The 13,246-nt window shown below is 55.0% G+C and overlaps 6 protein-coding genes across 6 annotated transcripts; 4 read left to right on the plus strand and 2 right to left on the minus strand.

Annotated features, from left to right (window-relative positions):
• Nucleotides 1-306: 306 nt before the first annotated feature.
• Nucleotides 307-2,859, plus strand: LTR77_008126 (uncharacterized protein; the record flags this gene model as incomplete). The annotated part of the gene is made up of 7 exons (XM_064805360.1): nucleotides 307-348; nucleotides 590-1,019; nucleotides 1,124-1,413; nucleotides 1,464-1,895; nucleotides 1,948-2,042; nucleotides 2,103-2,249; nucleotides 2,298-2,859. The coding sequence occupies 7 exons, from the start codon at nucleotides 307-309 to the stop codon at nucleotides 2,857-2,859; spliced, it is 1,998 nt and encodes a 665-aa protein (XP_064656465.1).
• Nucleotides 2,860-3,640: 781 nt separating this feature from the next.
• Nucleotides 3,641-7,113, plus strand: LTR77_008127 (uncharacterized protein; the record flags this gene model as incomplete). The annotated part of the gene is made up of 2 exons (XM_064805361.1): nucleotides 3,641-4,454; nucleotides 4,652-7,113. 2 exons carry the CDS (start codon nucleotides 3,641-3,643, stop codon nucleotides 7,111-7,113), a joined length of 3,276 nt encoding a protein of 1,091 aa, XP_064656466.1.
• Nucleotides 7,114-8,638: 1,525 nt separating this feature from the next.
• LTR77_008128 (uncharacterized protein) lies at nucleotides 8,639-9,418 on the plus strand (the record flags this gene model as incomplete). Its single annotated transcript, XM_064805362.1, has 1 exon — nucleotides 8,639-9,418. One exon carries the CDS (start codon nucleotides 8,639-8,641, stop codon nucleotides 9,416-9,418), a length of 780 nt encoding a protein of 259 aa, XP_064656467.1.
• A 344-nt stretch (nucleotides 9,419-9,762) lies between these two features.
• On the minus strand, nucleotides 9,763-11,286 carry LTR77_008129 (uncharacterized protein; the record flags this gene model as incomplete). The annotated part of the gene is made up of 1 exon (XM_064805363.1): nucleotides 9,763-11,286. The coding sequence occupies one exon, from the start codon at nucleotides 11,284-11,286 to the stop codon at nucleotides 9,763-9,765; it is 1,524 nt and encodes a 507-aa protein (XP_064656468.1).
• A 723-nt stretch (nucleotides 11,287-12,009) lies between these two features.
• Nucleotides 12,010-12,246, plus strand: YAH1 (mitochondrial matrix iron-sulfur protein; the record flags this gene model as incomplete). Its single annotated transcript, XM_064805364.1, has 2 exons — nucleotides 12,010-12,123; nucleotides 12,187-12,246. 2 exons carry the CDS (start codon nucleotides 12,010-12,012, stop codon nucleotides 12,244-12,246), a joined length of 174 nt encoding a protein of 57 aa, XP_064656469.1.
• Nucleotides 12,247-12,460: 214 nt separating this feature from the next.
• Nucleotides 12,461-12,936, minus strand: LTR77_008131 (uncharacterized protein; the record flags this gene model as incomplete). Its single annotated transcript, XM_064805365.1, has 2 exons — nucleotides 12,461-12,547; nucleotides 12,607-12,936. 2 exons carry the CDS (start codon nucleotides 12,934-12,936, stop codon nucleotides 12,461-12,463), a joined length of 417 nt encoding a protein of 138 aa, XP_064656470.1.
• Nucleotides 12,937-13,246: the final 310 nt, after the last annotated feature.

A 13,246-nucleotide genomic window follows, 5' to 3' on the forward strand; every position in this document is an offset into this window, starting at 1 on the left:
CTTGTGACAGGGAGTTGGAATCGACGTTCGTGTTACTAGATTCGGATGCATGGACCAGTCTTGCACGTGACCTTGGCCCAATCACAGCACACCCATCACCCCATCATGCTCATCCATCGGCGTCCGCGGGCCCCGAAACGCCTTCGACACCAATTCATTCGACTTTTCAAGTGATTTTGGGTGACAGGAACGACGGCTGAGGAGATTTGACATCTTGCCGAAGCTATGTGCACGATCCAGTCATCATCCGTCCAACGAAAAAGTTGGTATCCTCGAGGCTCTGTTTGATGCGCTTCTCAAAGGAAGATGTCGACTGAGATGCAGCAGGACGCCTCTGCCAAGCGAGCTGTAAGATCTCTTGAACACCTTCTGACGACTGCTCACTAACATCCTGAAGTGCGATAATTGCAGGACTCGCAAAACTCGTTGCGACAAGGGCGCTCCATGTTCTCATTGCAAGACTAGCGGCTCTATCTGCCGAACCTCTACCACTCAGAGCAGTGAGCCTCGATCCCGAGTGATCATCTCGAAAGAATAGTGCGTCTTCCCATGCCCCTCGCGCTTTGATAGGAGTAACAACTGACAATAGACCAGCGAGAAGAAGATCGACCTCATTGGGGACCGTCTCGTCAGCATCGAGAAGCTGTTGAAGCAACAGCATGGACGTCAGCCAGAGAATGAGAACCCTACTCGATCGGCGGAATCCCTGTTGACGCCATCGTCAATTACCACAGCCACCGCCTCACCGAACTCATCGAACGTGGATGCCACTTTTGGGGCTGCCACAGCAGGCACTCATTCTGCAGCTGCAAGCACCACGATCGAACAGGCTGTTGGGAAAAGTCCTGGTGTATATCAGGATGCTGAGCTTGCCACTGCTTTGGCCTCGCTGAAGGACATGGTCAGCCAAGTTGATGAAGCTCCCAGCTCGACAGACCTCTCGAGCTTCCAGCAAGAACGGGGTGACTGCGCCGCTCCCACGGAAGTGGAGATCACGCAACTCCAGGCGCATTTCGGGGGTAAGTCTACAGAAGTCCGCTTGTCTCGTCAGCGTTGCTCAGTGTCACTCATGTGCAGTGGTCCCCCGCGCATACAGTCATTCACTGAAACTTTCTCTCATAAGGCAGTATCACACTTGCGTTCAGCCCCGGCCTGACTGTGGCAGAGCTCAAGGACAAATGCGACAGTGTTTTCAAGTACACCACACCACGAACAACCATCAGACGCCTTTATGTGTATGGAGTACTGCGATTCCTGTGCCAGGAGCGAGGTGGACTTGATGGGGATCCGGCATTTGCGCAGCGCTGCAAAGATTTGAGCAGATTCTTCACTGCTAAGATTGGTGAGGCCTTGGGGGATCTGAGAATGATCGTACCAGCGACTGCAGAGGCAGCTGCGGCGTTGATCATGGTGGTGAGTTCTGCGCTGGGCTAGAACCGAAGCCTGCTTATAATGTTGCACAGGCCGGCTCTGCCGAATCGCCCTATAAGCCTCATCTAGCAAGGACCCTCAGCTCGCACGCCGCATCCATTGTGCTCTCGCTTGGCTACCACCGAATTTCAACGATGCAATCAGACCCAGAGCCCGTCCGACAGAGCAAAATCTTGCTATTTTGGATGGTATATTGGGTCGACTCCAGCTTCTCCATTCATCTAGGCCGCGAACCCGTCATCCGCCACTACGACGTCACAGTGCCAAGGATATCACATGGCTCGGTCCTCCCAAGCAGCTTCGTTGACGCTTTCAACTACTGCATTCGCGTCAGCAGCCTGAAATGTCAAATTGTGGAGCAGCTCTACAGCCCTTTGGCTTTGCAGCAACCTCTTAATGATCGCAGAAAGCGCGCCTCGAAACTCATGGAGCAAATCAATGAGGTCTGGGCTTTGCGTGAAGGGGTGGGTCGTAGTCTATCTGTCGGGGTGGATGGTAGCTAATAGAGTCTCTTAGGCGCCAGCTTCCGTCGCTGATGACATTGATGCCGACCACGTCAGCCTCTATATCCTTATGAGAACATCGGACGCCGTGTCGCACTACAGTACGATGTAAGTCAGGCACTTGCAACACAAGAAGACAACGAGCTGCTGATTAGTCTCACTATCTAGTGCCCTCATTCAACATGCAACGATATCTTCCGCGAGCGAGGAGTCTCCGGCACTTGACTCCGCTCGAAAGGCTCTGAATCTAAACATCGATGCATGGCGGCTGTACGGCCATTTTCCGGATTTCATCTGGTCAGGCCATTGCTACTGGTACGCCAATCCGCTCCTTCCTCTTGATGCGATACTGACGCAACCTAGGACGTTGCTAAAAGCTCCACTAACTCCTTTCACCGTCGTTTTCGGTCATATCATAGCTCATCCCTTCAATACCCACGACGACCTCCAGCTGCTTGCCGATTGGGTCGAGACGTTGAAGCAGCTGCGGCGTTTTTCTGGAGGCATGGTCAAGCTGCACAAACTTTGCGACATCTTCTGCAAAGTCGCCGCCCTGTATGTAAGAGCGAAGGGAAACGAGACCTCCACTATTCGCTCCACCAACGGCGCTTGGGTGGTCAATGCAGACAGCCATATGCTGGCTCCTCAGTATCAGGACCATGCATATAACAACGCAGCTACCATGGACTTCGACTCCGACTGGATAGGGCAGCCAGCAGTCAACGACATTGACCAGTACCTTTCAACCTTTGGACTTGCGCCTACCGGCACTGCAAACGGTTACGGCATGTCTGGTGGAGACTTCGATCCGAGCTTCTTGAATGACTGGTATCAGGCAAACGGGTCATTGATGGGCTTTCTGGAGCAGGACTTGTTGTTTCCAGAAGGACAAATGGGAGACTTTGTGCCTGGTGCTCCGGGATGAAGTGCGAGTGGAACGGCAAGGATTGAGAATTAAATGAATGGACGTCACGATCACGTGCAGTCTCGTTGAGTGTTCTCGGCGGTGCGTGCGGTGTGCTGGGGATGCAAAATGGCGGTTGCAGGCAGTGTCACGAAAGACTACGGATGGGAAGAGGTTCCGTGTCGGCGCCATCAAAAGAACAGCTCCAAGGTAGCAAGGAATCATGGCATCCTTCGAGCTGGTTTTGCAGCAGACAACACGAGTATGTACATCAAGACATTCATCCAGTTGTGTCACAGGGGTTCCATGCGAACATCGTGCAAGGTTTATAGAAAGAGACACGATTGTGTAAAGGCCTCTCGACAAGAGCGACAGCAAGAAAATGTGCAGCACCCAATCGGCTTGCTGTCACGCTGCCGAAACGTGCGAGAACAAATTTATTAGACTTCAGGCTTCATTTTAGTCGATCGCCTTGACTTGTTGGCCCTCCGAATCGGAGCAGACACTCACTTTCTAGCCCCGCCATGGGCGGTACCGCTCAATCAGATCCAACAGATCCAAAGAAAAGTGTATGCCTCGGCTCTTGGTCGTCCGTTGTTGGCAAACCGTCCATACGAGAATGGCCGAATGGGGCTTAGTCGGCCGGTCGGCGTCGGAGTCGGAACTTCAAAGCCTCGTCAGCGCTTTCGCTTTCACATGTCTGACGAAAACGCCGATGGCGACTTGATATATGAGTACTCGCGCCACGCCGTCTCGCCGTGACCAACACATGGCCATCGACTAATTCAACGAAACACCATCAATGGCATGTCCGATGGCGAGTAATGCCGGCGAAATGCCGGCCAACCACCCAACCACGGCCCATAGCAGCGAAAAGATGGAGGAAGTACCCATCCCGCAGCCTCAACCCCGGTTTCTGGTTGGCAACCTCTTCGAAATGGATCCGGACTTCCCCTCACGATCAGTTCAACGGATGGCCAAAACGTATGGAGAGATCCTGCAACTTCAACTTCCCGGGCGGCGGATTATCGTCGTCTCTTCACAACGACTAGCCGACGAAGTCTGCGACCAGGAACGTTTCTTCAAAGAACCGTCTAGGGTTCTGAGAGAGCTACGGCCATTGACCGGAGATGGCTTGTTCACCAGTGCCCACAAAGATGGACGAGCGATGAAGAGGGAGGAGAACTGGTGGAAAGCTCATCGATTACTGGTCCCTGCATTCGGTCCGCTCGGATTGAGAAAAATGGCAGAAGATATGATTGACATCTCGGCACAGATGATGTTGAGGTGGGACCGACTTGGCGAGAACCACCTTATCGACTGCTCGGACGATTTCACGAGGTTGGCGTTCGACACAATTGGTCTCTGCAGCTTTGGGTACCGATTCAACGAGTTCTACAGCGATGAAGCACATCCTTTCGCCACACAGATGGCAGATGTGCTGAAGATGTCTGGGCGGCGGACTAATAGGACAGAGTTCCAGAATTGGCTCCATCGCTGGGAGGAGCAGGACCGACAGGAGAAAGTAGCATCGATGCTCGAGCTGGTGGACCAGATCGTCGAGGAGCGAAAGGCGCATCCCAAGCCGGTTGCGAAGGACCTTCTCAACACCATGCGTAAGTAAATTTAGGTGGAACAGGTCACTGCTATGTCTTAGATTGGAAGGGGCTCAAGCGCCTACTAACTGAGATGACCCTTTGAGGTCATTTCAGCCTGTTAAGCCTTCCTTCGATCTGAGGTCTAGAAGCTAGTTCTACGCCGTCCTTCCCCGACCCAGGATAACATGCTGACGTCTTTCACCTAACTTTTTTAGTCTACTCCGTCGATCGGGAGTCAGGTGAGACCCTGACGAAGGAAAATGTTGCGTTCAATATGGTCACCTTCCTTGTTGCCGGGCACGAAACCACTTCCGGGACGCTATCTTTCCTCTGGTACAACCTTCTCAAGAACCCGGAAGCATTCCATAAGGCTCAGAAGCAGGTCGACGAAGTTGTTGGCGACCACGTCCTGTCCGTGGAAATGCTACCCAAGCTGACCTACATCGATGCATGCATCAAGGAGACGCTGCGGCTCAATAGTCCGATTCCGTTGTTCTCAGTTATCCCAACAGACGACACTCTCCTCGGCGGCAAGTATCGTATTGAAAAGAGCGATGCTATCACCGTAAACCTGGCGGGTGTTCACAACGATCCTGCAGCATGGGGCCCAGACCACGGCGAGTTCCGACCTGAAAGATTCTTGGACGGCAAGTTTCAGAACTTACCCTCCTCGTCTTGGAAACCCTTCGGCAACGGTCTGCGGGCATGCATCGGACGCGGCTTTGCAGAACAGGAGATGCTGCTCAACACTGCCATGATTCTGCAACGCTTCAGTCCAGAAATGGCTGATCCAGGCTACGATCTGGAGATCAAGTCTACACTGACGATCAAGCCCGAAGGTTTCTACATGAGGGTGCGACGTCGGCCAGGAAAGAGCCTGTTGACTGGTATTCCAGGCGGCGTGCCGAGTAAAGCGGACCACAAGCAGGCTGCTGATGAGAAGAGCGAAGCCGCCGCTGGGGTCGGTGCAAAGGAAAAGCAGAAATCTGTTTCGATCTTCTTTGGAGGAAACAGTGGCACATGCGAGGGCTTCTCACAAGCGCTGGCAACCAGTTTGAGTGAGCGCGGTATCCAAGCTGAGATTTCAAATCTGGACAGCGCGGCAGAAAACCTCAGTAAGGACACTACGAACTTCATCATTACGGCATCGTACGAAGGTCAACCTCCTGACAACGCCAAAAAGTTCGTTTCGTGGTTGCAGACGCTGGAGGGTTCCGACACACTGAAGGACGTCAAGTACTCCGTAATGGGAGTCGGTAACTCCGACTGGGCCTCAACATTCCATCGTATCCCCAAGCTGATTGATGAGAAAATGGGGGCAGTTGGAGCGGAGGCGGTCCTTCCTGCAGGCTTCACCAATGTCAAAGCAGATCTTATCGGGCCCTTCGAAGACTGGTCAGACGCTGTGGTGAAGACATTGACAGCTGCGGGCGGGTCTCCCATGCAGGATGAGAAGCCAACACTCAAGGTATCTGTCGAACGCAGCTCCGTCGCAAAACAGCTCGGAGAGGAGAAGATGGGCACTGGGATTGTACTCAAGAACGAACAGCTGGCAGACACATCCGTGGGCCTGGAGAAGAGGCATATGGACGTCAGACTGCCACACGGCATGAATTACAAATCTGGAGATTATCTTGTTGTTGCGCCGCGCAATCCAGAAGAAGCTGTGCACAGGGTCATGCGGTACTTTGGCTACGACGAGCAAACCAAGATCAGCGTCACAGGGTCGAAGAAGACGTTCCTACCCAGTACGCCGACTCCAGTCGAGGCCTTCCTCAGAGACTACGTCGAACTGGGGTTTCCCGTCACCAAACGACAACTGAAGATCATTGCCGGCTATGCAAAGGACCACTCTGCCGACCATCTCCTGAAGGACGAGGTTGGCGATAAGCTGTCCGAGAAGCGTTACTCGATCGTGGACGTCCTGATCGAGAATCATGTCAGCCTTCCCTTCGATGTCTACATTGACATGCTTCTTCCTTTGACACCACGGCAATATTCCATATCCTCCAGCCCGCTCGCAGAAGGCCATGAGGACATCGTGTCCCTGACATACGACGTACACTCCGCACCCGCCCTGTCCGGACACGGCATCTTCGAAGGCGCCTGTTCCACCTTCCTCTCCGGACGGAAACCTGGAGATGCCGTCTCCTGCTTCGTGCGCCAAACTAACGTCGGCTTTCGTCTTCCGGGAGACCCCCAGACCCCGATCATGATGTTCTGCGCAGGCACAGGCATCGCTCCGATGCGTGCCTTCCTCCAAGAGCGAGCCGCCATAGCAGAAGCTGGCTCACGCAAGCTAGGTCCGGCCCTGCTCTTCTTCGGCTCTCGAGACGCCGAGAAGGACTACCTCTACAGGTCTGAGCTGCTCGAGTGGGAGAAGCTGGGAATCGTGACGCTGTATCCCGCGCACAGCCGAATGCCGGACAGTGGCACGGAAGGCCATCCCAAGTACGTCCAAGATGCCATCTACGAGCATCGTGAGGAGTGCGCGAAGCTGTTCACCGAGGAAAATCAAGGCCGTATCTATGTCTGTGGGAGCGCAGCGAAGCTGGGACAGAGCTGTGCAAATGTTTGTAAGCAGATCTATTCTGAGAGGATGGGCAAGGATGAGGAAGAGGCAGAGGCATGGCTCCAGCGTGTACGGACGAGCCGGTACGTGAGCGATGTATATTAACGCGGGCAAAATGGCTGGTCCTAGGTTACCTGGCATGCATGCAACTGTTCTTTCATCGTCTCTGTGCTTGCCATAGGTCTTAGTCCCATGCTTAGGCAACGTAGAACACAGCTAGCCGGTAGCCTTTTGGTAGCGACAAGAAGGGGATGAATGAGACAGGCAGGTCGAGACGACCGGACTTGAAAAGCTTGGCGATGTTAACTCGAACCTCACTTCAACTTTCACATGCTCTCTGCATCTTTCACATGCTCTCAAATTTGCGACTGGGCGCTGCACGTACAACGAACTTGAAAGAGTTCCTCAGATCAAGTCCCGATGCAAGCGAAAACGGTGATGGAACCGCAGCTGTCAGCTTCATCGTGGCTGGTCCTCATACTCTGCATTTCCCAGGTTGACTGAAGCCTCCAACACCCAGCAATGTGAATCGCCGCGGGATTGATGGCCTACAAAAGTCAGCAGACGCGGGCGCATCACGGCGGCCCGCACACTGTGCGTGAGAGGCGATGTGGGATGAAGAAACCAGCGCAAAACACCGCCGGCCATGAGGGTCGCAAGCAAGTTGCGCACGATCGTGAGCGGAGGTTGTCAGAGGGTCATGCACCACGGTGAAGTGAGTGTCCCAGTACGGTTGGTCATTGGTGAGAGCGTGGACGCCTCGGGATGTGGTAGGTGCTGGTTGTGATGAGGAAGGATGAAGGTCTTTTGCCCGTCCAGAGCGGCCTTGCACACCACCGCGCCGAACCAGGGTTGACTGAGGCGTCACCTAACACGCCGAAGCACCCAAAGCCCTGCTACCCAGGGGGATGTGAGACCACGCAAGCTGCAAACCGCGTGTCGCGCACGGCTGATGCCACACTCGCATGGCCCGGAGCCCAGGTAGATCTGAGGAGGAGTGGAGTACGACGACGAGTCCTCAGCCCACCCCAAATCGGAAGCACCTGCGTCAGCACAGCAACAAAGCCTTGTCAGCTTTGGCGACTTGCTGTCGGTACGCACGATGCACGGCGATGGCGCATTGAGCATTACCGGTTGCAGTAGCGGTGTGAGCTCTGAGGTCACAGCCCAATTCAGTGTACTGATGATTCCACCTACTGAGGCGCTCGTCACGCGGCGTTTCAATCCACCAGAGTGGTGAGTTCTGGCTTCTCTACTGCCATGCGTGGGTCGACACCGCGTCCATGCAACGGGCTGCTCAAGACGTCAGTGAAAAGAAACGTGCTGATACTTCTCTCATGCAGGCGCATGTCCGGTGGTGATGAAGGATGGTGTGCCGGTTGGTGAAGATTGTTGGCAGGAGGACGTGGCGGATGGAAGAAGGATTTGTCGAGTGAAAAGTCTGGAAGCCGATGGAAGGGCGAGGAGCCTTTTTGTATACGTGAATCGGGAGTGCCGACGCCGCAGCTGCCTGATTCGATCGAACGCCAAGCCCACAGCAAATGTTCGCGTCTCCGGACCAGCTGTCGGCTTCACAAAATTACTTGCACCTCAACGACTTCACCAGTGGCATCCACATCCTCGAGACACCATGGTCGGACCCACTACACACCTCGAAGAGTTGTCAGCACCAATCGTCTTTGCCCGGCCTGAGATGACGGACGTCGCATCAGCAGTAGCATACCATCGTAGCTGTATCGCTGAGATCCGTGATCTCAGGAAGATCCAGAAACAGGGGTCTGTCAACAAAGTCTCGAAGAGAACGGCCGAAGAAGCCACAACATCATCCGCTACAGTAGCACGTCCGGCATCGCCACCACCGAGACGCCAGCACAGAGCGCAGCGCAGACTTCGCGGACTCGACTCTCGTGCGCAGCATTCTCCGTGCTATGAGCAAGCCACGCAGCTTTTATCACTGGCTGTAGTGGCATCAACCCCACACCGCTTTGGGAGACGCGGCACCAGCACTACCATAGACGGCATGACTTCTCGAGCACCGCGCAGATCGAGCCGCCACCACATCCGCGGACAAAGGCAGCGCAACAATGCCCAGACCCTGGAGAACGAGCTCGCCTTGGCACGTGAAGCCCATCGTGAGCATGAGCAGACCGTTCTCGACCTCGAGAATGAAGCAGAGCAGCATGAGCGGGGGAATGCGAGTTTGAGGGCGGATTTGGAGAAGGAGAAGAAGGGGGCGACGCTACGGTGGGAGTTGCTGTTGAGCCAGAAGCGGCAGATCGAGGAGCCTCTCGCAAAGACGAGCGAGCTGGAGGAGGAGAGCAAGCAGTACCGCAGCACGATTGCCGGGCTGGAGAAGGAGAAGGGGAGGCAGAAGCTGGCGCTGGATGGAGTGAAGGAGGCGTCTGAGTAGTTCTCGAAGGAGTTCCCGGAGGATGGGCTCTCGGAGTAAGCAACGGTTGTTTGGTGGATGAGCGGTCGCTGTGGTTGCGGGATCTTTGTCGGCGTTATTGGGAACGGGCGATGTGATCGTTGAGATACCCATGGGCAAGCATTGTCTTCTCAGAGGAAGCTACAGCATGGTATGGATAGAGCGCTGGCTGCGGTTGCGATGTTATTGGCAGTGTTCTGGAGAGTGGGCTCTTTGTGTCGTGATGAACGAAAGCTTCATAGTGGTATCTCGAAAGCACAAACTATCAAACAGAGTAGAGTCGTGTCACTGCCACCGAACGCCCTCATGTACTAGGAACAGTCTTATCAAAACTCTCCCCGTGCCTTACTCTCTCCAGGCCCTAGTGCGCCACCACCCCAAACACCCACCAGGCCCCAGAAGCCGACTTTCCATCCCCTTACTAAGCCCGGCATGCCCTGTCCTCGCCGTACTCTCAGCATGCCTTTTGCATCCTTTGACGAGGTATCGCCTTCGGTATAGAGGATGGAGTACACCGTTCCCCATACTCCCATGTAAGGCGCGGGTTCTACCACGGTGGGCAGATCTGGCTCCGCGTGGCGTAAAGAGGATACTTGGGCTCGACGTAGGACTGTTTCAAGCGGCAGACGGACGAAGAGGTCCGTGACGCAAGTCGTGAAGGAGGCGAGTGACCAAAGCGAAGGCGTAAGCTCGGGCGTGATCTTCAATTGCCTTCGGAGGAAGAGGGGCGAAGCGGCAGAGAAAGTCTGTGGAATGCTATGATATAGCGCGGTTGGGAGCCAGAGGGTTGATGGAGCAAGTAGGCTTGGGAGGTGGCGAAGGTTCTGTACTAAGCCTCGGGGCGGATGAGAGGTTGGCGATACAATGAGTCTTGTTCGTACGAGATCAAGTGGTGCCAGAAGGAGGCCCGTTATGCAGCTTGCGAGGCCGACGATGATCAAAGAGCCGATGGGATTCGGGCTCTCGCTGAGGTCTAGACCAGAGAAGCCCGCGGAGCCAGTAACACTGAGGCCTGGTCCCAAGCCGCCTGCATCTGGACCGATGATGTCCGGAAGTCCGACTATGGCGAGCAGGAGACTCCGGATGAAGCTGTCTGTAGTGCGCAGCGCGATAGAGTAGAGGAACGTACAGTTCGTGGCTCGCCACAGCCCCACGGCACCGGAAGTGTTGTAGATGGCCGAGATAGCATGAGTAACGCTATCAGGCTTCTTAAGCTTGAGCTTATACTCCTCGCCCGGATCGTGCCCACGTCGGTCCTTCGGAGTCGGTGTTCGTGATGGCGAGAGCTCGGTGCTGGGTGGTGTACGTCTTCGCTTGCGGGGAGATCTGCTGCGAGGGGCGGAGGACGTGAAGTAGTCTGGTATCTCATCGCTTTGGTCGCTTTGATCCGCTGTGTCCGAGTCTTCTTCGTCCGTTTCATCATACCGGCCCCTTGACCTTCCTCCATTGCCGCCTGAGTGTGCCCGGCGCTGGGACCTCCTTCGCTTCCTGGGAGCTGTTGCCGCCGGATCTGACGGTGGCACTGAGACCTGCAGCACCGTCTTTGCAACGTCGAATGGCTGCGCTAGCAATACAGAGGAGTACCTCCACACCAGCGTATCAAACAAGCTTCGAGTGGACTGCCATGCTTCGCTCGTGGTCGACTTTAGGTCAATGTCCAGCTCCGGTAGAAGGTCGCGAGCTGAAGTCGAGAAAGAAGAGGAGGGCGCCGGCGCATTCCTTGCAGAATGTAGGGGTTGCGAAGGCGATGCTGAGGGTGTTGGACCGATGGATGGCGGGACGTAGTAGGGTCGGAGCGGGTTGGGTTCGCGCGAGGTCGAGAGGGGGTGGAAGCGATCCTTGTTGTCCATCGCGCCTGATATAGAGTGGTCCTAAGGGTCGTAAGAGATAACTCCTTTCCTCTTTTCGATCGAAATGACACTTTCACATGCTCATGGTTGATAGCGACCACATCATGGACGCGGAGAGCTCGGGGGTCTTGGCGGGCTCGCCGTCATCGCCGACAGTCCAGACTTTTTTGATATTGCATACAACAACCAGGCAGTATACTGTGGGAAGCAAATCGGTGTCTAGGAGAGACTCGGAAGGAGATGGCAGAAAAACAGATCTTCTCAACATTACGATGCGCTCGAAACTACAGCAACACGCTTCTTCGATCAAGCCGGCAACCTCTCCAGAGATGGGACCAATGCAGACAGTATACCCAACACACCTCTGCGTTACAGGACATCAGGATAGGGCGAGTGGATGCGCATAAACGACATGCATTGTCGCCCTCTCCAACTTTTGCGAACCGATCGCTATCCCGACTTCAACAATGTCCCGCCAGCCGCGCATTCAGCACATCCCCCTCCCATCTCCACGGCGACCTCACCCCTCCCAAGCCTGGTGAAGAACGGCACGTAACCTTCGTCGACAAAGAACAGCAGCGATATACCTTCGAGGTCGCGGATGGCGACAATCTGCTTGACATCGCGCAAGCCAATGATCTCGAGATGGAAGGCGCATGCGGTGGGAGCTGTGCGTGCAGTACGTGCCATGTGATAGTGGAAGGGGATGATATGTTTGACAAGATGGAGGAGCCGAGCGATGATGAGAACGACATGCTGGATCTGGCGTTTGGATTGACGGAGACCAGTCGGCTGGGGTGTCAGGTTGTTATGAGTAAGGAGTTGGATGGGCTGGTGGTAAGTGCGGGATGGTTCCTAGATGATGGATATGGCAGGCTTGCTAATGTTTTGCTTGTGCAGGTCAAATTACCATCCATGACGCGGAATATGCAAGCGTCAGATTTCGCGGACAAGAAGTGAGGTCCTGCTATGCTTGGCGGATGTGCAAATCAGCAACGTGCATGATGAGCGACCTGTAGCATACGGAGACATTCAAGGCATAGCGTGGCGTTATCAGAGGGAAGTCCATTGTACATATACATGTGGCTGATATAGAGTAGAGCAACGCCATCTCCAATCCAGTGCCTGTGTCGCCGCCGTGCGATCACCCTAAGAAACTACTGCCTCTGCTTTCTCACCCAAATGTCTCTTGCAGCTTGTCCATCAGATACTCAACAGTCCCAGGCGGTGGCGGGCCATCCGAGGAATGGAAGTCCGACAGCTACCAGGAAGAATATTAGCACAGACATCCCTGAGTTACAGCTGCGGTTCGCCACTCACCGGCACGTAAGCAGCCTTTTCCACGCCCTCTACCTTCAAAACTCCCTCGACATACTCATCCCACACCCTTTCTACTTCATCCACGAGCTCTCCGACAGCCGTACCAGTCACGAGAACCTGTGGTCTTGGATGCAGAGCATGCAGCACAACGCCCAGATTGTGTGCTGAGTACCGGTACTGCTCAGGCGACTCTTTGAGATCCATAATGGCAGTCTGGGAGAATGGGGTACCGGCGAAGATGCTGCTGGTCGCGACGACTGTGGAGCGATGGACTCCGACGGTCACAACTGGAATGGCGGGCTTCTCGGCTTGGAAGTGTAAGGGTGACATCGCGTGGTGCCGTGAGTGGGAAGTAATCGCTTTACTGAGGACATGGACAAGTGGTGTTGGAAGCGGTTTAAAATAACAAGAGCGCTGTATTGCTATTCGGGGCCGTGGATGAGACCGTAGCGTCCGACCGAGACCTCAGAGCCGGCGAGCATATCCCACAATAGCTACCTTTCGGCCGCGCTGGTCCCCCCTTCAGAAAGCCTCGCTTTCGGCCCCGAAACGCTTGGGGTTGTTCTGGGGGGGGGTGTCTCTGGGTCGCGCGGGGTGTGTGGGGCGCGGTCGGGGGGGGAGTGGGGCGCGGGCGGGGGCG

The sequence above is a fragment of the Saxophila tyrrhenica genome, assembly GCF_035928015.1.
Source record: "Saxophila tyrrhenica strain CCFEE 5935 chromosome Unknown scaffold_13, whole genome shotgun sequence".
In the NCBI taxonomy this organism is placed as follows: domain Eukaryota; kingdom Fungi; phylum Ascomycota; class Dothideomycetes; order Mycosphaerellales; family Extremaceae; genus Saxophila; species Saxophila tyrrhenica.